This window comes from Aulonocara sp. 'chitande type north' Nkhata Bay, linkage group LG4 (assembly GCF_057382095.1).
Source record: "Aulonocara sp. 'chitande type north' Nkhata Bay isolate Kocher_YH1m ecotype deep benthic linkage group LG4, A_spYH_male_GT1.1, whole genome shotgun sequence".
NCBI lineage: Eukaryota > Metazoa > Chordata > Actinopteri > Cichliformes > Cichlidae > Aulonocara > Aulonocara sp. 'chitande type north' Nkhata Bay.
Genome location: NC_141347.1, coordinates 9,093,136 through 9,120,600, shown reverse-complemented (window position 1 = coordinate 9,120,600; position 27,465 = coordinate 9,093,136). Strand labels below are relative to the sequence as shown.

General features: G+C 38.4%; 1 protein-coding gene across 2 annotated transcripts in view; it reads left to right on the top strand.

The window, feature by feature from the left end:
* The window catches only part of LOC147331930 (thymocyte selection-associated high mobility group box protein TOX-like), a 63,238-nt gene that overhangs the window by 29,852 nt on the left and 5,921 nt on the right, over positions 1–27,465 (top strand). For both annotated transcript variants that reach the window (XM_086288260.1, XM_086288259.1), the window contains exons 2-8: positions 142–207; positions 6,400–6,501; positions 13,498–13,782; positions 20,998–21,243; positions 23,947–24,171; positions 25,911–25,991; positions 26,094–26,582. In XM_086288260.1, the coding sequence (XP_086144386.1) occupies positions 142–207; positions 6,400–6,501; positions 13,498–13,782; positions 20,998–21,243; positions 23,947–24,171; positions 25,911–25,991; positions 26,094–26,582 (1,494 nt within the window). The remainder of the gene's footprint in view (positions 1–141; positions 208–6,399; positions 6,502–13,497; positions 13,783–20,997; positions 21,244–23,946; positions 24,172–25,910; positions 25,992–26,093; positions 26,583–27,465) is intronic.

The window sequence follows — 27,465 nt, the reverse complement described above, 5'->3', positions numbered from 1 at the left end:
ACAGATAGTTGACTGGCAGCCAGCTAGCAATCTGCTACCTCCATCTTTACTTATTGTGTCCTTGCCGGCTTTCCGTTATGTGTTTGCTGTGTTTGATTATGGTTTGTTGACATTGTTGCTCTTGCTTTTTGTTCTCTCCAGCTGGATGGGGACACCATGTTCCTGGGTATGCCAGAACCAGGCCTTGACTTCGCCTCAACCAATCAGGTGTGTGTTTATGAGACTGTGTGTGTGCGTTCATTTGTGTGTAGAGACAGAGTGTGCCCTGTGAAGTTGTTTGTTTGACTTTCTGCTTTCAAATCACACTGAGCTGTTCTCTAAATTCCTTTTAAAAGTATGTCAGCAGTAATGTTGGATGTTCCATATTTTATTGAATATGGTTACTAATGAGAAACCGTAATCAGAACGCATAGAGTGCATTTTGAGAAAGTTGCAGCTTCTCTGACGTGCAGCCAAATTATCTTGGGGATATCTTGCACCATGGATCAGTGTAACATGGTGACTTCATGGGATGAGTGTTCCCTTTTTTCTAAAATCATGCAGTGTGGTTGTCATTTATCTGGAGTAAACAAAGGCAGCAGGTGTGTGTGTACCGGTTTAGACATCGTTGTGGGGATCAAAAATGGGAAGTTTACTATACTTGTGGGGACCAACAGCCTTTATGGAGACCAAAATCCCGGTACACACAAGTTGGAAGGCATTTTTGAGACTCTAAATATGGTTTTAGTGTCAGGGTTACCATAAGGTTATGGATAAGTTTAGGGTAAGGGTTAGGGTTAGGCATTCATTTTTGATGGTTAGGGTAAGGGGCTAGGAAAAGCATTATGTCAATGAGATGTCCCCACAAGGATACGACTACACACACGTGTGTGTGTGTGTGTGTGTGTGTGTGTGTGTGTGTGTGTGTGTATTGGGGGAGTTCGATACAGCATAGTATTACAATGTATGTAGCAATGCAGGGATATCAAATATTGATATTTTATTAAATAAATAAAAATGATCTGGGAATATAACAAATGCGCTAATCTTACATACCAAAATCCTGAGATAACGTTAGACAAGCAAACTTACATTAATTTGACTCCACTGAAAACTCAAATTCATATATGTGATTTTAGACAGTTTATCACAGTTAATTGCTGTATTATCAGAAATGGACTGCATGTACTTGCCAACTTGACCCCATTCAGTTTCTCACTGACATCAAACTAACTGTCTTATGACGACATTTATGGCAGATTTTATTGACGGTGTCTGAGAATACTATTTTGGAATTTAAAAAAAATGAAGTGAGATAACTTTATGTTGTTATGTAAGTCAGATTTGTCTAAGTTTAACTTTCAGGACATAATTTGCAGTTGAAAAATGGTGATAGATTGCAATACATGTTATTGCAATACTTACCATATCACAAATTTTAAAAATCCCAATAATACTGCATTGTGAGTCAGGGTTGCAGCTATCGATTATTTAAGTAATCGAGTAATCTATCAATTGTCTTATTAATGAGCAATAATAAATATTCAAAAGAGAAGAAACACTGGTGTTTCAGAATGAACTGCTCATTGGTTTCCATTTTAGAGATTACAGTGTTTTATAATTGTATACAACGTGTAAAAACAAACAAACAAACAAAAACAACACTTTCATTGTATTTATCATTTTACATTTATTAATGTATCAAAATAATTTTTTTACTTCAAAAATATGTAAATAATCTCAAGTACATTAAAAGATCAGATTTAAATAAAATAAGATAAATGCAATCTAAACTGCAGCATGCAGAAATGTAGCTTTACTATGTGATCTTGGAAGGTTTTCTGACATTAATAGGAGGAGTGCGTGCATGTGTGCTCGTGTGTGTGTGTCACTGTTTGAATATACATAAGTTGGGTAGATTAGTTTACTAAGAGGGGGAAGTAGAGATTTAGGGATTAGTTTGAAAAACCAATGAGACAAAGCAAGCCGTATCACCTGTATTCAAAGTTGTTATAAGGGAACTCGTGATGCAGACTACTTTGTAAACAGCTGCACTTTACACAGCAGGGCATCACGGGAGAAGAGAAAAAGGCCTCATATATATATATATATATATATATATATATATATACACACACACACACACACAGTGGGGCAAAAAAGTATTTAGTCAGCCACCGATTGTGCAAGTTCCCCCACTTAAAATGATGACAGAGGTCAGTAATTTGCACCAGAGGTACACTTCAACTGTGAGAGACAGAATGTGAAAAAAAAATCCATGAATTCACATGGTAGGATTTGTAAAGAATTTATTCGTAAATCAGGGTGGAAAATAAGTATTTGGTCACCTCAAACAAGGAAAATCTCTGGCTCCCACAGACCTGTAACGTCTTCTGTAAGACGCTTTTCTGTCCCCCACTCGTTACCTGTATGAATGGCACCTGTTTGAACTCATCATCTGTATAAAAGACACCTGTCCACAGCCTCAAACAGTCAGACTCCAAACTCCGCCATGGCCAAGACCAAAGAGCTTTCGAAGGACATCAGGAAAAGTATTGTAGACCTGCACCAGACTGGGAAGAGTGAATCTACAATAGGCAAGCAGCTTGGTGTGAAAAAATCAACTGTGGGAGCAATCATCAGAAAATGGAAGACATACAAGACCACTGATAATCTCCCTCGATCTGGGGCTCCACGCAAGATCTCATCCCGTGGGGTCAAAATGATCATGAGAACGGTGAGCAAAGATCCCAGAACCACACGGGGGGACCTGGTGAATGACCTGCAGAGAGCTGGGACCAAAGTAACAAAGGTCACCATCAGTAACACACTACAACGGCAGGGAATCAAATCCCGCAGTGCCAGACGTGTTCCGCTGCTGAAGCCAGTGCATGTCCAGGCCCGTCTGAAGTTTGCCAGAGAGCACATGGATGATACAGCAGAGGATTGGGAGAATGTCATGTGGTCAGATGAAACCAAAGTAGAACTTTTTGGTATAAACTCAACTCGTCGTGTTTGGAGGACGAAGAATACTGAGTTGCATCCCAAGAACACCATACCTACTGTGAAGCATGGGGGTGGAAACATCATGCTATGGGGCTGTTTTTCTGCCAAGGGGACAGGACGACTGACCCCTGTTAAGGACAGAATGAATGGGGCCATGTATCGTGAGATTTTGAGCCAAAACCTCCTTCCATCAGTGAGAACTTTGAAGATGAAACGAGGCTGGGTCTTCCAACATGACAATGATCCAAAACACACCGCCCGGGCAACAAAGGAGTGGCTCCGTAAGAAGCATTTGAAAGTCCTGGAGTGGCCTAGCCAGTCTCCAGACCTCAACCCCATAGAAAATCTGTGGCGGGAGTTGAAAGTCCGTGTTCCTCGGCGACAGCCCCAAAACATCACTGCTCTCGAGAAGATCTGCATGGAGGAATGGGCCAAAATACCAGCTACTGTGTGTGCAAACCTGGTAAAGACCTATAGTAAACGTTTGACCTCTGTTATTGCCAACAAAGATTATGTTACAAAGTATTGAGTTGTATTTTTGTTATTGACCAAATACTTATTTTCCACCCTGATTTACGAATAAATTCTTTACAAATCCTACCATGTGGATTCATGGATTTTTTTTTCACATTCTGTCTCTCACAGTTGAAGTGTACCTCTGGTGCAAATTACTGACCTCTGTCATCATTTTAGGTGGGGGAACTTGCACAATCGGTGGCTGACTAAATACTTTTTTGCCCCACTGTATATATATACATATGCAGTTTTCTCACTACGCTCTCTTTGTAAATACCAACGGTATGTTTCTTTACGCCAAAACCCAAATTGCACTGGCACAGCACCCCTATAGAAAAATTATTTTAATCAACTAATTGTCACTGTCAATCAGAAGTATTTGCTGGTAATCTTAAATGTGGGAATAATTGTTTTTCTTTGTCTTCTGTGATACAAACTTCAAATCCTTGAGTTTTAGATTTGTGGGGGGAAAAAGCGCTATGAAGGGTCTGCTTTCATTTAAATTTCAACTTACCTGAAAATATGGTCATGAAAAATGGGAAAATTTCCACTAGAGAACAATTGTTCATTATATAAAGTGAGATCAACATAGTAAACATCAGCTGTTACAAGATAACTTAGCAACAGCCCTAGAACAGTACACTGCACAGACTACACAGCAAGTGGGTGTTGCTGCTTTTGAAAGTACACTTCAAGCTTCTAAGGGAAGCCTAGGATGTGTGTTTGTTAGTGCAGAATTACCTCACCACCAAGCAAAGCCTATATTAATAAGATGCACTACTATAGATACATTATTCATAGAGTACAATATAGAGAATATTGTGCAGTAAAGAAATACATGATTTGATGTTTTATTCATAGTGTTTTGCCATAAGAAGATGGGGAGTTGTGTGTGTGGAATAAGAATTTATGGCTTTATTATTGAATCACCACTGCCTTTATAAAGGCAGGTTGTTGTGATGAATGGAACCAATTTCAGTCAAGTCTGACCCTCATCCTTGTCATTTTTGGAAATGTTAATGGAGTGGTAGTAATGTTAGTGTATTAATGCAGAAACAGGGAGAAAGACAGGTGAATCAGTGCTTTGGAAGGCATAAAAATAATACGTGTAGGTTTGCAGTCTAAAGGTATTGTGATTTTTTTTTTTTTCTACAGAAAATTCTACATGAAAGAATTGGTAATGTAAAGAATTGGTAACGGTAAAAAAAAGTAAAGGTGACTAATTGTTGAATTCATTTCACTGATTAGCCTATGAAATAAATTCATAGACTAATCAACTAGTATGGGTAAGACAAGACATCGATGCAGAAATATAATGCGTTGGCTTCCTGTTCCGCTTTACAAAATCACTGTAATGTGATGCCATCTAATTATGGACACTGCAGTGATGAGGAAAGCGAGGATGGTGTTTACCATCACATGCTTATATTTATTGTAGAAAACTTTAAATAATGTGAAAATTGACACTCTTCAAACATTAATTGGTCTGGAATCTCATGCCCATGGGAATTTTTTTTTGTACATCATTCATGCGTATACAAAACGTTTTTGTGTAAGAGAGTAGCTGTATAATGATTAGTAACTGCAACTTGATTTCTGAATTTAGAAATCTTCACATTACTGCTTTACAGACAAATGCACCCAGCACTGATTTAAGAGTTACATTCTGATTCCTACAGTAGTTAGTCTAACAGGAACAAAACACTCAGAAAACACGCACTGGTCAAACATTATCTGTTCTATCTTAATGTAGCTGCGAGCCATTTGAAGCTGTCTCAGTAACCAAATGGTATTTTAAATGCCTCTGACATGTGTGGAACTTTGTGCTCTCTATGACCTTTCACATGTACATTGTCTTCTTTTGATGCAGGTTAAAGTTCACATACATGCTGTTAATACTTCCACGCAGTGCAGCAGAATTTTATGAGAAGTCATCTGACCCTCTTTTCCATGTTGCTGGTTTACAACATCATGGAACAGATGATTATATATATATCATCTGATAATGGTGCTAGGTGTTAAAACCCCCCCCCAAAACAAAACAAAAGAAAACTCACTTTAAACCTCATGGTAGTGCTAGAGGAAAAGTCAGGGCATCAGCAAAGTCATGAAGATTCGTGGGCTGATACAGAATATCAAGCATAACAGCACAGAGGCAAATAAAAGGGTGGGAAAAACTAAACTGCTGAGTGAAGTAAATGTACCAGTATGATACAAGAAGTACAATTTATAGAAAAACTGACCTGCAAATCCAAGAGTATGGAGGATGTATTCGAGAAAAGATGGATTTATATCATGAAAATAACTTTCTTTACAGTATGTGATAATGTGAACATGTTTTTATCCAATAACAAATTAGTTTTTGGTCGGTGGTTGTTGTGTTAGCAGGAGAGTTTGAAATGTGAGTGCATAGAAATGAATCACAGCAGCACAGTGGTGTTAAAAAGAACGTGGTGATCGCCACATTTACTCAAAGTGACTAGCCTGTTTGTAGCACTGTGTCACAATGATGTTTTTATGTGTTTGTCTCGGTCTCATTGCAGCTGTGCAGCACCGGGTAACCTTTTCTTATCGGGGATTAGCTGTGGAGGAAACAAACAAGCAATTTATTTACAGCTTCTCTTTCTCTCTTTCTGCTCCTTCTATCACCTCGGTATCATTGCAGCCCAACTTTCACATAAAGCAAAGCAATATTAGCCATTTATAAAGACAGAACTTTACTTGTGTTTTCCTCTGTATGAGTGAAAACTTGATCTCTCTCTCTCTCTCTCTCTGTCTCTGTGTGTGTCTCTTGCTTTCTCCTTGCTGCTTTTCATGACCTTTTGATTTGACCTCTGACCTCCCTCTGACCTCTGGGCCCATTTGAATTTGTATTTGTCTTTGTGATTCTTCCCACAGTTTCGTGTGCCACATCCCCCTCACCCTCTCAGCAAGGTGACACCACCCTCACAGCACTGGAGGAGAGACGCACACATGGCCGAAACACATCGCCTGCCCTGGGTGAATGTTCATACAGACACACACCTCTACATGCACAAAACCAAACACTTCCAGGTGTCCACAGAAAACTGTACCAAGTAAAAGCATTGACTGCAGATTATTTGGAATTTAGCATTTCACATCTGTAACGCTTGCGCAAAATCAGATGAGAATTTATGCAGCTGAAGTGTTGGTATCATTGCAGCACTATCTCTTTGTCAAAGCCTGCAATACCCAGAATTCAACTGGAGTTGCACATTATGCTTACAGCAACTAAGTTAGGTGGAAGGCATTTGCCCCAATTTCTAGTAAACTCACGCCCAGATTGAAGTCAGTTTGAATTTTTAGACTTCACTTGTACATGATATTTATTTTATTAAACGAACAGACTGACCAGAAATTGGTGAGTTCCCAAACTGTGACGCTTTGGCTTACACTAGCCAACCTTGTGGGAAAAGTCATTCTAATCATTTAAACCTTAATGCACACCTGATCTCTGGGATCAATATGTTTGCACCTACAGTTGTACATTGATGCTGCTTATTTTTATTTTCCATGTCTGATGGTGGTGCAGTTAAGTATGACTTAACAGCCTCTAATCATAGTATTAGTCAAAGGTCATTAATTGTGGTTAAACCATGCACTTTGTACGTTGTATTGTGCGTATTTTGACCTGGTTTAAGGAAAAATCAGCTTTTATTCATCATATGAGGTATATAGTCATAATATATATTTACTGATGCAGCAAGATATGGTTTAGTGAGTGCATCTGAGACAAAAACAACAAAAACAGTCTCTGTACATCTCGTATAATTTAGCTTTCATGTGCTTTCATGAAAATCTGAGCTGTGTATCATACAAAAGAGGTTTGATGTTTATTATTAGATAGCTTTAACCTTGACCTTTAGGTTTTGTCTGTTCAGTTTACACAACAAACACTATAATCAAAGAGTCTGACAGATTTGTTTTCTTGTCTTTTTTACCTTTGTTAGTTCATGGTTTTATTCATTTATTTATTTATTTATTACATTTTATTTTAAGATATCAGTTTGTTTCCAGTAAAACTCGTCAACATATCTTCATGCAACATTTCTCTTCAGTCTGTGTTTTGCAGTGTGGAAAATCATGATGTATCAGTGAATTACAAATTTAATATGTCAGTGGAAGATATGTCGGGGCACCAAGTCTTCCAAAATCTAAAAAACACTTTTGTTTCGATGTTCTTTGCTTTGTCTGTTTCTCTTTCTCTTAAACAAGCTCCCACGTTTTATCAGGAAGACAACTGACTGAGAAATTCAGCATTCATAAAACCATACTGTAGCTTCTGTGTGAGTGTGTTTACATCCAGCTCTCAGAGGATACAGTCAGTGTATGTGTATCTCTTCAGTTTACTCTGCACAATCAATTTAAACATCATCTTTCTACAAGCACTATTTTTTTTTATGAAGACACAGGAAAGAATCACAGCACAGTGGAATCATTTTCTGTAAATCCCCACCCACGTACACCAGGGCTTTATGCATCGCACACTGCTGTATAGCTGCTGTAACAGCTGGCCACTAGTGGACATTAAAAAACTCTAATTACCACCCCACCATGTGTCAGTAGAATTTTAATTCTATGATTTTTGGCCTTCAGTGATAATGAATAAGGGATAAAATTAGATTTTCATTTTAAACCTGGTGCACTTTCACCTCTATCTAAAAGCCCAAATTCACTCACTGTTTGTCTCCGGATCATCAAGGGTCTTGTCTGGTCCAGTTTTGGCTGTATGTGTTTGAGGTGTTGGTTGGCTGTTGACCGACTACCTGTGTGACTACTGTGCATGTATGCAAGGGCAACAGGTAATCCACCATGGCCCTAATCACCCCACTCTAGAGACTGTAGGCCACCAAAGACTTGCAGGAAGCAACTGCTCCAGCTGCATAATTGGCTTTACAGTGAAACAGCCATTAATCGGAGTCTGATTTCTTATGAGACCTTGATATATGACCTTGTGTCCCCCACCACCTTCACCTTCTATTTCTACCATTTATTTGTTTTTCATGTTAATTAGGCTACATTTAAAGTTCAAGGCAATCAACTGTTAAAAGGCACATTTTGTAAAGTTCATTAACGACATGATTGTTAAGTAAATGAATAACTGTAGTAAAATAATCATGATTATATTTTTATTTTGCTATAATCCATCAGTCCTAGAACAGGTCTTATGAAGGATAAATCCCGTTTTTAAAACTTTTGGTTCAAACTATCATCAAAGGACAGAGACAACACTGAGTGTCTACAGTCGTCTGTAAAACATAGTTGTGGTTTGGGGCTTCATTCCAGCGAGTGCTTTTGCAGATCTTGTCAATATTGATGAAATAATGATTGCATGTACCATCAGATTTGGATGCACCATGGAATACAATCTGGAAAGTGTCTGATTGACAACAACTTCATTTTTCAGCAGGACAATGATCTGAAAAAACACACAGCCAATGGAATAAAAGCGTACCTGGATAGATTACCATCAGTTAAGAACTGACATCCCCTGGAACCAGACCTTAACATTATTGATATAACATGTATAACATTATCTTGACGGAGAACAGAACAGCCAAAGAAGAGCTTTTGGAAAGAAAGCTTGCCTAAGATCAGAATCTGTGCTGAAGAATAAAAGTGGTCATACTGAATATTGACTTTTAAGCAACTCACAGTATTGTAAATTTAAGAAATTTCTAACTGAATGCCCATTGGATACTTCACAAATCAGCAACCTGTCTGCAGCAGATGTATTTGATAACCTCCTTCTGTAAATGCTGGCAACATATTACTCACAATCATATGTGCTTTTTTTTAATTTTATGAAATCGACATGGAGTTGTGAGACATGCATTTGTAACACGAACACTACATGTGGGAAAGGACTTAATCCTGACTACATTAGTCTTTCTAGGAGCTCCCATTGCACAAGGAACAGTCTATTGTACTACCAACATGAATGGAAGAGAGAAGGAGAAGAATAATTTATGCAGAAGTTGAAGGAATGACAGTTGGAGAGGGAGGGAGAGAGGCAGACAGACAAGCAGTATAATTTATGCACAGCTCAGAGCTCAACAGTGTAACAGTGATCCAAGAAAACGGACCATTCGGCTTGATGGTTGCCCGATAAACCCAATACGCTTGTAGGGCTATGTAGTTGGTCACACAGGTTTTAGTAAAATTACTGCACTAGATCAAGTTTTACTTAATGGTTTGGTATGTAAAGTTTTGTTTTATTTTAATGTAGAAGTGTCACGTACTCTCGCAACTTTAACAACATTCTTGCAAGATTTAGCTATTTTTCCCTTGTGGGTTATTTTTAAAAAGAAATCACCTCACAAAAGTCCACAGACAGCATAGGCAAGAACTGCTTTCAGAAATCGAGACACACCTTAGTCAGGTGAGACTGATGATAAAATGATAACATAATGCCTCCCGAAACTGTTATAGTTGTGCCATTTATAATTAAGCTATAGTTGAACTGCACTTGACCACACATGCACTGTAAACAATAAAATGGGTGTGGGGCTGATCACAGACAAGATGTGGGAAATGTACTATTTGTGAAATGTTGTTAAAACATAGAATATAATGATATTCATCGTAAGCAGAGTGTAAGCTGTGGAGAACCATGAATAGTTTGAAAAGTTGCAGAGAAACAGATGGATGAGTACAACAGTGAAAATGAGTGGTACATTTCTTTAATTAGATGCTAAAGTTACATGTTGGTTGTTGATCCTCTTTAACAATAATTAAAGGCTAACATTTCAGATTAAATTACTAAGTCACAGAACATTAACAGTGCAGTTGATTTGCATTATGTGAGGTACTGTATCCTGTTATATGTCATTAATGATCTTTCATTTATTCAGTTATTTATCATTTATTTTCATTTTCACATTTCCCTAAATTATCTTCCAATTGTCTCTCGTCTATAGAGCCCGATTATTTTCATTTTGGCTTCACAGATTTACTGTTTCTGACCAGATTTTGGTCAATTAAAACATTGTTGTCCATAATTTTATTTAATGAAATAGCTTGGTAACATTTCAGTATGGCTAGCGACTGTGTTTGTTGTTTTAGTACAGTTTACTGAAAACTGAATTGCATTTATTTTGGGACTATTCAGAGTTGTGCTCTAGATTGTATTTACAGCAACAGGACAGAGCCAAAATAAGTATCAGAGAATAAATGGCGTCTCTATTCAATCATGCAAATCTTCAATCCATATTCAACATTTTGATGCTCCTTTAAAGTGCAATTCCCCTTTGGGATTAATAAAACACTCTTTCTATATGCAGCATTTATCTATTTCGCTTCCACCGTATGACACATTGCTTGACTTAATTGCTTTTGCACTGTTTAGAATGTGCAAAAGCATCTTAAAATATGCCCCTGGCACCTCAAACTTTGCTACTCGTGTAAGAAGTTGATAAGTACTCAGGCTGTGAAGTTATGAAAAGACACAGTCAAGACAGCGTTGGTAATGCCAGTGCTGGTGCTACCTCGTAGCCCTTCTAAGCTGATACTGGGATTACATGACACACCCATAAAGACTTATTTAACAAACCTGTTTTGTAGATTGACTGTTGAATTGCAGCCAAATCAAAGTAGTTTTAAATTTGCCTAAAACTGAAAGATGTGAGAGGGAGCGATGCATATCTGCTGTGTTCTGTGACCCAGTGCAGCAGTTTGACTCACTGATGTGAGTTAGCTTTTGTTAGTCTGCACAACAAGCTTCATGGCATATAATATCAGTTGTTGGTTATTAATAAAATATAGAGAACATGAGCACAAAATGAAGGGAAATGAAAGTATTTTTTTCAATTTGTTGATCATTTTGTTTTATTTTTATATCTTGTTTCCTAAATATTAAATTGAAGCGGAAACTTATAAGTGGAACCGTGTTTTAGCACAGTGGCAGTGAGTTCCACAGTGAACCTATACTGTATAACTCATCGTTTAGTTCACAAGTCATGCAACTTGTAACTCAACACTGCATGGGGTTTGAGATACAGCAGAAAAGAGTGAGAGATGAAATGGAAATTGAGGATGAGATTAGGAGAGAGAGCAAAAGAGGGGTGGAAGGAGAGGGATGGTGAGAGATGAAGAGCAAAAAAGTAAGAGATGGAGAGACTGGTGTGGCTAGCCAAGCAGAAAAGACTGTCAGTCTCTATAAAAGATCTCCTCTGTCAGATTAGTATGAGAGGGCTTCTCTAACACTGCCTCTCTCCCTCTCTTTGTCTCTCACTCCTCTTGCATGATTCTCTCACTCATTTCCCTCTTCATGTCTCCCTCTCATGTGTCTTTGCTCTCAGCATAATTTGTTATGATATGGGGACTGCTCCTGTTTTTGTTTTGTTTTTTGGTATGTCAGATTAGCACCTTTGTATTTTTTACACACAAAAACCTGCCTGTGTCTATTCTCTCAGGCAAAATGGGCTTAATTACTGTATTGTTGTGTCACTGAATGAGCAAGTATTTGTTCACGAGGCTTTTCTTTCAAGACGGGGAATATCATTAGCGATAATTAGTCTATGATACAAGCTGTGGCTGACGAAGACAGACTGCATGACACAATACGTAGCTGTAGACTGGAGTCTGAGGAAACAATGGTGTGTAGTTTTTCCACTCGCAGTCATTTAATAACTCTGACAGTAATGTTTTATGACTCTTGTACTCCTATAGACCTCTATGCAATTATTATTGATTTTCTTTAAGTTGTGCACTCTGCTAAAAGCAACATAGCCCAGTCACTTCAAGTTTTAAGTGTTGCCCATCATGTTATGTCAGCTACTCCACACCTGACTTTAACATCCATAACATTTCAGAAAGCTCATAGCAATGTTTGTTTGTTTAATAAGATAATATTAAGAAGCACTAAAACCATGAATTTCAGCATTTCTGGTAAATCAGCTGATCTCAGCGCCAGCCCACAATAGCTGATGGTTTAGTTTATACCCTCCAGCGATCATATCCCGTATTTGCAAGCCACATGGATGCCCACATCTGTTCAAAGTACAGTGTAGATTCAACACTCTAAGGAAACAACGATGGATGGTTGGACTTTTTCCAACACCAATGAAGTGCCCATGAGGCAACAGCAATGTACATTGGCTTAATAAAATTAGAAGTCTAGTTGGCATTAAATAAATGCCTACTTCCCATCACCCCAGCCTCTGAGCCTGGTTCTGTCAGAGGCTGATTCCTATTAAAAGTAATAATAATAATAATAATGGGTTGCATTTATACAGCGCTTTTCGAGACCCCCAAAGCGCTTTACAATTCCACTATTCATTCACACACTGGTGAAGGCAAGCTACAGTTGTAGCCACAGCTGCCCTGGGGCAGACTGAGGCTGCCATATCGCGCCATCGGCCCCTCTGGCCAACATCAGTAGGCGGCAGGTGAAGTGTCTTGCCCATGGACACAACGACTGAGACTGTCCGAGCCGGGGGTTTGAACCGGCAACCTTCCGATTACAAGACGAACTACCAACTCTTGAGCCGCGATCGGAAAAAGTGAGGTTTTCCTTCCTGCTGATGCCAATAGCTTTTTCGTAGGGGGGCTTCTTGCCCCCTACGAGCAAAGGGGCAGGACGCTTGTTAGTTCAGGTCAGCCATGAAGTCAAAATCTGATATCATACCAGCAGTCATGAGCTGATGGTGATTTAGCTTTTACACATGTAAGGTGTGCTGTTTAAGCTACTTTACCCTGCCCAATGTTACTGCATACATGCAAGCTTCTTTGCAACCCACCTCCACTGCAGCTTCTATTTTGATGCGATCTTTGTCATGTCTGTTGTCACGGATACCTGCTCTGTTCTGTGCTGGGATCTTGCAGCTGCTCTTTCCGTCTCGTACTTTCCATGTGTGACAGAACAAGGAATCCCTGAGCAGAACCATGTTGCTAATGATGACTCAATATTTTATTGAATACAGTGACCCTGACTAAACTGTATTTGTTTATTTTCATTGTCCTGTCTGTCTTTAGTCATACCCAGTCAGTGGTTTGGGCGATGATGATTTCAACATTCCACCCATCACTCCTCCTACCCTGCCAGATCACATGGTACCCCCTCACCTCCCCCACAACTCCCCGTCTGGACCGTATCACTCTCTGGACCCTCCCTCCAATTCAGCTCCACACCACCCCTACCAGTTGCAGGGCATGGATTTGCCCAGCATGCCTGGTAACCAGGATGGGGCCACTATGTTGAGCCAAGATGGAAGCACATTCAGCCGGGATGGTGGCCCAATGACTAGCACTCTGTCTGTGGTAAGTGGTTCCAAATAAGTCACTGTGTATACACCTGGCATTTATGCTTTACTAGTAGGGAAATACAATTTCAAAGATGGATTTACGAATATAAATACCAGAGTAGCTTTACATGATTCATTTCAAAATCGCCCCTTTACATTTGATGCGAGACCTTGGTGCAGGCACTTTAAGCCAGTTTTGTTCTAATTGGTGTCTACTCACAAACACAAGGTTTGTATGGCTCTTCTTGTGGTTTGTACACACAAGTTCAGATGGAATCAAAAAATGCAGACCTACGCAAAATGAGTCTGAGTAGACTTTTTTTTTCTTTTTCTTTTTTTGGCTGAAGTCTGAGTTCTGTGACTTTACACTGAGGGTTCTGCACACACAAAGCAGGGAGTCAATGTTAAAGGAAAGTCACAATTTGCTGTAACATTGGCCTTAGTACGATGATAGGAACCTATTTGAATTAAAGAATTTAGTGTTTGTTTTTTACTCTTTCCAATTTTATGTCCTTGTGTAGTGTATTTAAGTTATTTTTCAATTCAATTGCATTTTTGTAGATTTTTATTTTTTTCTCTCTGATACAAAATCTTTTTTTTCTTTTGACATGTTAGATGGTATTTTACTGTAAAACATATAATCCTCAGCATGGATACAACAGTTCCCTTGTTAGTTGTTATGTATTTACCTTGGAAAAACTGACTGAACTTTTGTTCCAACAACATCTCACATTAAAAGTGAGGTACACACTACATTTGCCCTAGATGAACAGTCATCATCTCGTTCCACTTACCATCAAATCATGCTTGATTAAAAGCATAAACATAATTCACATGATTAAAATCAATTAAATGATAAGAAAATGGATTTTGGATATTTAAATTTTATGTTACTATATATGTGTGTGTGTGTGTGTGTGTAATGTGCTGAAAATGTTTAAAAAGCACACAATGAGGTCACATTACCATGTTTGATGTTGAAAAGTATATGCACACACTCAGATGTAGATTCTCTTTTCATTCACGTATAGTTCGATACCGGGTTTGACAGCACTTAATGAACAAAATATGTTGTGTGGGTGACTAAATTCGGTAATGTGCGGTTGATTGGGTTGGGTGATCAGAGTTTACAGGAACACGACGCATACGGCAGCCACAATCTGAACTGCTGTTTGTGTGACAATGTGAAACTTGAAATCCACTGCCAAGCTTTTCTTTATTTATTGTGTTAGTCAAGATAAACTTGTTGTGACAAATGTGTTTCCATGGATGATCTCAGAGACATTTGTTGATATTTTTAAGTCTTTAAATCAGTTTTGGTTTTTGTATTTAGCCATATTTTGGTCATTCACATGTACATTTAGATGGAGGAGATTTGACCATCGCAATAAAGGGTTTTGCATTTATTTCCCTCTAAAAACCTCTTTAATAATCTAACTACATACCCTTCATACACGGAGTTGTTGCCAAGTCCTAAATATCAGCATCTGTGGATGTTCTTTTCTGGGCTAAATATGTCTGGTCTTCAATGGCTTATAATTAGCCTAAAAAATAATCATCGTAAACTCAGCTGCGTTAGGCCTAAATGTAGCCCAAGATCAGTGTGTGTATTTTTATAGCCCTATTACAACGATGAAATCATATCCCACTCAAGAAAAACAATGACATACTGGAAAGAAAATTTACTCTTTAGGTTTTGAAAAGACTTGCACACAGTCTTGTGCACAGCCTTGGACCCTTATACCAAAAGGGTCCAAGGGTTCAAATCCACTGGCAAGATGGGGCCTTTCTGTGTGGAATCTATGCGTGTGTGTGGGTTCTCTCTGGGTCCTGTATGTTAGGTTAACTGGTAGACTGGCTGTAGGGGCGAATAGCTCTCTCTCTCTTTGTGTTAGCACTGCCACAGACTGGTGCCCTGACTCTCAACCTGTAACAGTTGGGATTGGCTCCAGCCCCAACACAACCCTAAATCGGATAAGTGGAAGAAGATGGATGGAAATCTATAAACAAAAACACATGATTGCAAAATTATCTTTTCAATTAGGTACAAAAAGTACAAATGTACTTATTTCAAGGAAATGGAGACTCCAAGAGAGTGAAACTGACAGCTTTATATGTTTTTAACTGTACTCTTTAATGGTTTATTCAGCTTAACTGTGTGAAAGAGGATATTGCCCAGGGCAGTGTTATTTGAAGGCCAATCATGGCAGCTGGTTGAGCTGACATTTTCTTCTTATGTTCAATCTTCGTTTCACAGTAAAGTGAAACTCTTGCTTTTAGCGGTGACATTCACATGTGGCTCACTGTGATACAGTAAAAAAATGAAAGCCAGACTCGAGACTCATAGTTATTTGAACTGTCAAAAAAAAAAAGGTTGTTCAGAGGAAACAGTATCAGTACTTGTCAGTCTCAGTAATAAAGATTGCTCCAGTGTTTGTTAAGAATGAAACTTTCTCATCTCCCACTCTTGATCTTTCAGCCTTTTTGTCTCTTGTCTCCATATGAAGTGTACCTGCTGTAATATTAAGTATCATTTTGAAGAAACACAGAAAGCTGTCAGCTTTGACTTTAGGTGAATAGACTGTTGTAAATAACTTTTAAATATATTCAGTTTTTTTTCAGATTCAGACTCTTTGATTGTGATTAACCTGCTTGTTAAATGCGGAACAATACAGATAATTATTTTAATGGGCTGAAGGGAATAAAGGTAAGCTCTTATTTCTCAGTCGCTGTCTGTCTCAGTTTCTCCCTTCTCTGTACCTCAGTTTTATATTTTCATGCTAACATACATTTATTGCCAGTCCATGAATTATGGTTGCCTAGCAACCGTGCCTGGCTCAGCCTAATGTTGGGAGGGTGGTAGCAAGAAGGTGTGTGCGTGTGTGAGTGTGTGTGCGTGTGAGTGTGTGTGCGTGTGAGTGTGTGTGTGTGTGTGTGTGTGTGTGTGTGTGTGTGTGTGTGTGTGTGTGTGTGTGTGTGTGTGTGAGAGATTCCTAGGACGGGCAGGACTACTCAGATGCAGTTAACATTCAGATGTGGATGGCTCTGTTTTTATGTTTGGCTGCAGTCTGATTGGAAGTTGTTGCTCTGAATGGTGATTTTGGTGGAACTTGGTTCCAACTCATTCTGTGATATTTATCTTTACGAAACAGCATTTTTCCTTTTGTCTATTGTATAGTGAAGGAACAAGCTGTGAACTCAAATGTATGAACGCAGGAATGAGCACCACTCTGCAGAAATGTGTCGCCCCAAAATTGGGCATTATGAATAAATACAAACAAATCATAAATGATAATACAGATTGCATGATGACATTTACAAGTTTACAAACCCTCTAGTATTTCGAGTTCATTGTGGAGCGCTTCGTACATCTGCTTTATGCGGTGTTGGGAAGTACTATGATATATTTTCCTGAACACCTGTCGCCTGAACAGATATTTCCATCTCAGCTTTTTAATTGGAAATCCAGAAGATGTGCTGCCATCCATATTATTATACACATTTCATATGATGTGGTGCAATGTAATTATTGCTTATCCTAATATTTCAGTTGCAGACACGCAGCAAGATTTCTAAATTTAAAATCTGTTAGACACAACTTACAACTGCTCAGTTGTAAGTCACTGTTCTAATTGAAGCTGCAGCAATTAGTTGATTAATCGATTATAGCTGATGGATGTGTGAAAATTGTTTGTGCAAAAAGGAAAAATATTTGATGACTTAAGTCTTAAAGATGAGAGTTAGTTGTTCTTCTTCTGGTCTTTCATTTTGGTAACAAGTGAGCTCTAGGATATTATCTGGGGATTTTGCGGTTACTTATTAAAAACATGAATAACAATGAAGGCAACGTTTAGGTGAAGCCTTAATGAAAGCAGTTGTGGGTTGAATTCCAAGCCCCCCCCCCCAAAAAAAAAATATCAGTAGTAAAAATATCAAGTTTTTTTATTGATAAAACATTTAAAATCTGAAAACTTTCCACATTAAATGTGAATGTTTCGCGCATCTACTTGTCCTTGAGTCCCAGTGTCAGTAACCACAAGCAATGGTGCTGGCTTCAACAGGGTTTTACTTCCATATAAAAACAGTCTTGATGCCAAACAAAGGGAATATCACTTGTGCCATTTTAAAAATATTTCTTAACTGGGGTTTAATTAACCAGAGTATAAAATGACAAGAAAATGCATATTAAATTGGGTAACACAGACTCTTTGCTTTAATTAAATATGTCAGTCATTGTCACTATGCATTCACTCCCATTTAAGCCCATTTAGCTATGAAACCCCTTAGATATAGATGTATAGTGATAAACAACACAATCAAAGATCAAATTGATCTTTGGAAAATAACTTTTTAAATACAATCAAGGTTAAAAGAAAGTACACCTTCTATCATTTCTATGATTTTACATTTCAGGACGAAATAAAAAATTATCTTGTCCATAGCAGGTCTTACACTTGGGTAAATACAACATCAGACCAATGACTCATGGTGTATTGCACCACATCATTATTTAGTCAAACAAAGCCAAAATGCAGATTGTGAAAAACTAAGTACAAGTATTCGTCTCTCGCATTTTTTTGGAAGAATTTTGGTCCATTCATCTTTATATTGATGCTTCACTTTGTTTATACGCAGCTTTCTTAACCAGCGGCATTCCAATCACGTTGAGATCTTTCTTCCTTGGCATTGCGTTAACACTCACCTGAATGCTCCAAACCTGTAAAATGCCAAAACATTAAGGTGCTCACACTTCCTGATGTTTGCTGCTTAGTGTCTTAACCTCTATGGAAGCAAAGGGTATGGTTAGTTTTTCACATGGTGCTTCTGCATTTTGACTAAATCGTTAAATAAATAATGGCAGGCTGTAATATATAATATGCTTTCTAGCTCATCTGAAGTTGTATTTAAATCATTTTAGGACCAAACCAAGGACCAGTTTATTTGTTATAGTATCCTGAATGTTATATGCAGTCTTGTTTACACATTAAACATATTGTATGTTCATCTATGTTTACTAAGCTGACATTTTGTTGTTTAATTGACCAGGAAAAAACAACTTTATAAATCCTTTATTTGGCATGCTTGTTGTAAAATGTCATGTAGGTAAATGGCTTTTCTGTTTGTTCAGGCATGATGGCAGCTCTTGCTGGCAGTTTTGAGATTGCATGCAAAGGAGTGATACAGATTGTATTTGACTAAAAACAGGAACATATTTAGAATTTTTCACCTCTACTTTTCATAATGAAATCCAGTAATAACCACACCTGTGTGAAGGTGTGAAAATACCGCATACAGCACTTGTTTCATGGCATGAGTCAGTCATTACTCAGCCTTCGGGGGTTTCCCCTCTGTGGCTGTCTTAGGCCATCATCAGAAATGACCCCCGCAAAGGAAAATCAGATTTTTTTTTTTCTCCATCGATAATGTTTTTATCTGTGAAACAGTTTTGTTATTTTGTGCCTACAGCCTCTGGTATAACCTTGCGACCTTTATTTCCAGTTAACTGTTGCTACTCGTGATGTTACGGGCATTTGTTACATATCTTGCTCTGAATTTTCCATTGGTACCTTTGCTCCTTTTCTTTGTTATTCAGAACCAGGCAGTTTAAAATTTGTAATAGAGTTGAGCATAGTAAGATTGTAATCAAATAAAATAACTAAATATTGATTTGTAATTTTATTTCAGTAGGTATAGTAAGAAAATATTAGATTTTTAATGAAGCTCTAATATCATTTCCTCTTTTTATAGTTTTGCTGTCAAATAAATCTGGCAAAGAGCAAAAGCATTTGTGGAAAGTTATGGCGATAGGGTGTTTTGACAGTTTATTACTATGACATTTATTAAAGTCCCAACCCAGGCAATGTCAAACCACAGCTCGTATTTTCAGCATTTCCATCAGCACATACACATCGTTCTGAAACCTGTTCCCATGTAAGAGAAATGTCACTCACAGTTCTATCGAAACGCCAAAGCAGAGACCGCTGCCGAGACACAGAAGCCGAGTTGAGGTAACATGTTCCCAACAGGGACACATCACACTAGACCACATCCGTTATTATTCACATGCTTACTAAGAGGAAACTCTAAATACAAGCCATCATCGGAGTCCCGTCTTCATATTTGTGATCATAGGTGTCAAAGTCCCCACATCTGTGGTGTTAGCAGTGATAACTTTTGTTTTCCTGAGAAGTGGACTGAATATCGCTGATGACTGGCTCACTGCAAGAAGAGCTCAACCTTAGGAATGGCAGTAAAAACTCAACTATTACAAGTGTTCACACAAAAACGGGACACAAGGAGATATCTTTGTATCAAGTCATTCATTTCTTTAAGTAAATGATTTTCTATATTTAATAAATATGTTTTGACATCTACTTAATAACATTAACAAAAAAGATGAAATATTATGTTTTGAGTTTTTTGTGGGATTTGTTCAGCATTGTTCAACCCTTCATTGTGTTCATACAGTTAATCAATTGACTTTTATTTATATAAACTCACAACAACAAATGGCTCACATCAGTTTATTTTGTAAGGTAAAGAAAGTTTTCAAGTTTAAAGTTTGCTCTTTTTTTTAGTTATATTAAATAATTCTTTGTTTGTAAGGGGGAATAAATAAGAGAAAACTCAGTGGAAAGTGTTGGTATCTGCCATACCATTGTTATAAACGTAAGCCCGGGATTTGACAGACATTGCAGTCTAATAATTAAGGCACTCACGCAGTAAGGTAGTACGTTATTATTTACTTTGCACTCATCCTCTCCCACATGTGAAGTTTTGCACTAGCTTCTCATGGGAGTAGCAGTGGAGTTTAAGATCTGTAGAGAATACTTTTGGGCTTCTGATACCATCTTTCCTCAGACCTGTCAGTTGTTACCACCATTACTGTGAGATTTCATTATCAGTTAATCCCGGACTGCTACATAGCAGAGACAAAACCTGATCAAATGAGGGGTAGAATGTCCACACACAGAGGCCCAGATCAAGGATGCTTCATTTTTTAAAATTTTTATTCTTATCCAAATCAACTAATACTGATTGGATTTTGCATCCCAGGCTGTAGTGCATTACATAATGTGTTTTGCCTTTTTGTAACAAAGATTCTACAATAATGTACAATAATGAAAAGCTAAGAGAGCTAACAGCAGATTGGAATATTTTAAACATAAATGCAATAAAGGGAAGTCATCCACTTTTTTCACTGCCATAATCACTTGTTTTGTTTACACAGATGCAGCAGATGGTGAATTCAGATTCTCGGTTTACCAGCAGCCAACAGCCAATCGAAGCAGCGCTTGGGCCCAAGAGCCAATCAGGCATGAGCCAGCAAAACCAGTTGTCCACCATCAACCAATCCCAGCTGGGACTGAGTGGGAACTCTGCTACCCATAATTCCCCTTCACCTCCTGGAAGTAAATCTGCCACACCATCTCCCTCCAGTTCAGCACACGAGGACGACAATGATGATGGACTCAGGGTAACAACACACAGACACATGGACGCAGCATCTTCTGTTCAAATGACTCACATCTTGTTGGGCTGTAACACCCAGTTGTGTTTTCTTTTGTGAGAGAGCTATTTTAATAATGTTATGTGTCATCATGGAGGCATTCTCCATGCATATCAACTAGACAGAAATCAGCTCTCTCGTCGTTGGCTGTCTCACACCGCTCCAAACTAACTGCTCGTTTTCTGGGGAAATGAAACTATTACTGTGTTGCTGAATAATATTTACCAACTTGGTCACACACTATAGATAGGAAACGGTATAAGCCACTGTGCAGGTAATTTTTTCTTCAGGAAGGGAAGGGTGGAAAATAAAAGAGCAAAAATGAGTCTGATACTCATACACATCATAACAGGGGCACCCCTTTATTGAGCCGTATGCAAGCTCAGGAAAACCCAGCGTGCTTATTAGACAATGCAGATTAATTTATCTGGCGGCTTTTACTCACAGATGGTTTAGAGTGCTTTAAGGAAGAAAAATTATTCATAAGAGCAATATTAAAGGCATTAATTTACTATGATAAAGAAAGTGCAGTTGTGGTGCAGCATTACAGGCTAAATATGACCTTCTTCATAATCCAAGTGAAGGATCCAAAGATTTTGGTTATGCCATTGGCCAGATGGTGATGTTACGTGAATCAGATAACAGCAGGAGGATTTTTTTTCCTATGATGTAAGGCTGCAGACAGATGAATTTGATTCAAGCACATACTGTGCTGATGAAGCAGCTTAGATGAGTTTGTTTTGGTTAAGTGAAAATGTATTTCTCTACAGAAAATCACTGCAACAGCTAGCAGCCATCAAATCATAGAGAAAGCAGCACAACTGATACCACTTTAATATAATTTGTAGACACAATAATGTTGCTCAAGGGTCATTATTGCAGCTTGACCAATCGTGACATTATGATGTCATAACTTTGCACCCTGGGTCCAGTACTTTCCTTCACTTTCCAGTTTGTGTGTAGTATTATTTTCAGACTTGCTGTTTTCAGTCAAACATTAATTACTTAATTATGTTTTCACACCCTTTCTCAACATTTCTTTATATCATTTCTTGTCATTTTTAAAGTGTTATTGAGCACTAGTTTTCCAGCTTTCTGAATGTCTTTCAAAGTTATGGTTTGGACATTGGCTGCTTTTTCACTCATTTTCAGAGAATTGTTCACTAAGCCACTTAATAACACTGACCTCAAGTGATAAACCAGTGTTGTGTTTAAACATATTAGATAACATAGCAATGACACAACTCTATATTGTACCTCTAGGCACATCGTTACTAGCATGTTGCAAAAACATATGACTACATACTACTTCTTTAGGTAAATCCATGAAAATTGTCAAAGATGACACAATTTGACAGGCATTTTTGCACTAACAAGGTGGTTTCCAAAAAGCTATTAGCCAATAACTTGACGCATCTCAGCATGGTATGCAGTGTGCCCTTTAAACATGTGAGCAAACTGCACATCAGCCCCCGACGTCATGTGCACCTCAAGCACACATTTATACAAGGATTTCTTTAACAGTATAGAAAATTCTTCTTCCTCAGCTGGGCTTATGTTGTTATGACATAAAGTATATGATCTGAACACTGTTAAATGATAATCAGTAATTAGTGAAAGTTTCTCAGAAGAATAACTTAGAACCATATAGACAATAACGTTTGAGCAGATGTGCTGCTTTTGCTGAGGTATTATGGCGACTTCACCCGTTTAGCGCAGCAATGACTGTAACCACTCTACCGAGAGGCTCTTCTGCTGGTGGGGACTTTCCCTAAGACCATCTCTGCGGTTTACTTATTGCTTAACATCAAAGATTAGCTGAGGACATGTTTTAAAAACAGTTTTGGTGTGAATTGTTCAAATGCAAACTTGCTGACAACAGAAAGAAAATCACTCACTCTACAGTTTTTAAGGATATATTTAATTTACATTCTAACATTTTATGCTTTACGTGTTATATACAAATTTCTCTTTGTCAGTCTATATCGGGGGTATCCAAGTAAAATTTAAGGAGGTCCAGTTAGAGAAAATTCCCTCAAACATTGGTCCAGAAAATCATAAAGTTCCACATAATTATATATATGTAAAATATGTTTTCAAGTAGACTGACAGTTGTAAAAGAAAGTACAATTTAACAGTATTTTAACGTTTGCAATTAACTTTTACAATGGACTGGCAGGTACTCTAACAATAAAATAATAATAAAATGTTCTTTTCTCATTTCAAGTAAAACAGGATTTGGAGTTTTTTTTTTTTTTTTTTTTTTAAAAAGGTGTCTTCAAATAAAATGTTTAATTTTGAGAAATGAAAAGGTTTCATTTAAGTTTCCTTTTTTCTTCTTTTTCCTTAACTACACTTCACATGCAAACCATCTCGGTGTTAACACTCCTTTTCCCTCTGTCTGTTTCTCTGAATTACTGTTTTCACATGCGCTTTTTTATTGGCTGAGATTGTTCTATGTTTTTCCTTAATAATTAATTACACTGACAACTGTAAAGGCAAAGGAGGTTAAAATAACCTTACCGTAAACAAGAGAAAAGCTGAAAAATAAAAACAGTCTGTCAAAATCTAGTAATAGTCGCAGTCCACCTATTGGTGACCTAGGATCTATATATTCATCCATTCACATTTTCTCTATATACAGTGTTAACCTTTATTCTGTTTCGGCAGGGAGAGAAGAGGCCAGCAGCAGCGGACATCTCCAAGAAACCGAAAACGCCAAAGAAAAAGAAACGAAAGGACCCCAATGAACCAGTGAAGCCAGTGTCTGCCTACGCGTTGTTCTTCAGGGACACCCAGGCTAATATCAAGGCACAGAACCCCAATGCCACCTTTGGGGAGGTGTCAAAAATTGTGGCCTCCATGTGGGATGGTCTGGCAGAAGAAGAGAAACAGGTAAGGGGAGGGAAGGCTGTACTAAAGTAGGAATAAGGGATAATAAATAGGAAAAGACAAATTTCACTGTATCTCAGTAGTTCAGTTTTTTGTGACATCTCCCTTCATATGTGAAACATTTCCAAAAATGTCATTAGCACCACCCCACCCCCATGACTCATATTGATTCCGATGAGTGTCACTGCTTATTGGTGGTTTGCTGCACAAAATTGCAACCAAACTGATAGTAATTCTGCAAAGTTCTAGTTAAAACTGATACTGTGAAGGCAGGCTCTTCACTTTTATAGAGCTCATTTTGAAACAAAATGATTAACACGGCCCAAAGCAAGAACATCAGAAAATCAAATACTGCTAAGAACATGAGCATAACACACACTAAAAATGATTAAGCAGAGAGAGAAAACATATTAAAACAGATCAAAATCAAATCAGAAAAGGCTTACCGATAAGTTAGTCTTCGTTGGTCTGTGAGTGACCGACTTAACCTGAATACTCAGGCAGTTCATCCCACAGCTTAGGGCTCTGACAGCAAATGTCTGCCAGCTGCAGTTTTAACAGATGTCCTCTGTTCAAAGATCTCAGGCTCTATCGAAGCTCATGTCTGACTAGCAGGTCATATAGAGGACGGATGCCACGAAGATCCTTAAAAATCAGCAGTAGCATTTTAAAAGCTGAGTACCAACAGTGAAATGAAGCTAAAACAGGTGTACTCAAATTTAACAGTAAGTCGTTTTTTCTGGTACTTGCATAATATACAGAACTGATTCTCATTCCTCTCATCTGTCTTTTGTATTTGGTATCAGTTTACAGTAAAATCCAAAATTAGGATGCAAAATTGAGGTTGGGATGATGGCAAACACTATTTTTATATTTGTGAGAGAATGTTGACATTAGTGATTTGTTTATATCACCACTGTCTAAATAAATCAAATCAAATCACTTTTATTGTCACATCACGTGTGCAGGTACACTGGTACAGTATATGCGAGTGAAATTCTTGTGTGCGAGCTTCACAAGCAACAGAGGTGTGCAAAAAAAAAAATACAATAACATAAAACAAGCAAAATATAAGAAAGGCTAAATCTGAGAGTAATAAATATATGTACAATATAAGAGTGTGTGCATTACTGGATGTGTATACTAAATATGTTTTTCTACGTGTGTGTGTGTATATACATATTTTACAAATTAAATAGAGTAAACAATAAAATAAAATATATAAAATATACAGAGGTTGGTAGTTGAACATGTGCAAAACAAGTGGCATTTATATACAGTGTGGAGTGCAGATATAGCTTCAGAGAAGCACTAGCATTACTGCACTCTTGGCCTTGAGGCATAACATGCTCATTTTATTCTGTGACATCATGAAGGAAGCAAATGCAGAGTGCGTGAAAAAGGCGATAAGTGTCAGCATCATGTTTGTGACAGGAATCAACCGTTTATTAGGGGAATGTGAGCTCTAACAATACCAATGAGATTCACAGTCATTAATGTGAACCTAACAGTTATACAAGTGGCATGTCAGCTGGACTGATCGCTGCTGGGCTTCAGAGAGTATTGGCACATGCTTTGGGAATTGATAAATTTGTGTTATTAGAAAAAGGCATTAGCTCAGCACTAGAGTGATATTATTATTATTCTGATTAAATCCAACCTAATTTTTGTAGTTGTGCCTTTTGTTTATCAAATGCTGTGATGAAGGTTCACACTTTCAGAGTTAAATGTTTGCGTTTCAGGTGTACAAGAAGAAGACTGAGACAGCTAAGAAGGAGTATCTCAAACAGCTGGCTGCCTACAGAGCCAGTCTGGTTTCACAGGTGCGCTACACACACTGATACACGCCAAGTTAAGTTACGGATTATAAGAGTGAAGGGTCAGAAAATTCCTGATTTTCAGTTTTCCTTTTTCTTCTTCTACAGAGTTACAATGACCCATCTGAAATGAAGCAAACCCACTCTTCCTCCTCATCTTCCCCCTCTTCTACCTCCATGATTACACCCAAACATTCAGTGTACCCTGGTCACCCAGGGCAGCACCCTTCCTCCAGCCCACTCAGCCACCCTCTCCCTCCTCATCACCATCAAGGCATGTACATGCCCTACCCTCACCCCTCACACCCTTCCCACACTTCGAGCCCTGGCCTCAGCCCCCATCTTCCCCCTCCCCACCCTCAGATACATCCCCAGCTCCAGGCTTTGTCCTCCAGAGGGACGGTGCCACGAGCCAGCGTCCCCCATCAGGGAGCCATGTCTCTTGGCACTGTAGCGGCCGCATCCACCCCTCCTCTCCAGATCAGCCCTCCGCTCCACAGCCAGGCACACCTGGGAGGGCTGCACAATCCACACCATCAGCACCAGCAGCTCAGTGGCCACTCAATGGGAATGGCACACTCCCCTGCTATGACACAGGTCAGTTGCACTTGATAAATCTTACTATGATGATAATGACACATGCGTGTGTATGTATGTGTGTTTCCTAATTTCTCCTACAATCAATCTGCAGGGACAAGTCGCTGCCCTGTTTCCATCAGATGTGGGTCATAAGGTCATTTATGTGTGTGTTGGACCGTAATGGTGACGCAGCATTTGATTCAGTTTACTACAAGATTTTGTTCACTTAGAATGATTCCATGTCTTAATTATATGTATCTGTTTTAGCATAAATCTTAAATAAGTGTGGACAACTCCAAGAACCCGCTGAGCAACCGTTGTGTTTGTGCGTTTGATATCGGTTTGATGTGGAAGTAGGAAAAAAGTGCAATGCACCAACCACATTTGCTGCATAATTGGCAAAAGTCATTTTTGCTAGTAATACTTTGAGATGGTGTGAGGGGTGAGGACAGCTACAACACACAGATACTGCTGTTTAACTACATGTAAGAACATGTGGTTACCCATCACTAATGGTGTTGCTGGCAGGTGTTTGAAGTCTTTTGGCACAGGTACCATGGCTTTCTCCATCACTGATGTGGATTTGCCTGAATGTTAGTGATTAAATGTCTAAATGGCAGAATGTTGTCACTTTAAGATTAGTTAAACCGACAATGTTACACAGCTGAAAAAGGACTTACCTCGACTGTAACAGAGTCAATCAGTCTGTCAGTCAGCCTCTCTGCCTTTACTGTCAGTGTTAGCTGCTCATTTAGTATTTCTGCGAACAGAGGGGAAAAAGAAAAGATGAACAGCTATGATATGAATTCATGGAAGACGGTTTCCTCCAGAATAGTTAAAATCCAAAGATTACCACTGAGCCTCACTTCCCATTTGATCCCCCTTCCTTTTTATGGTACAC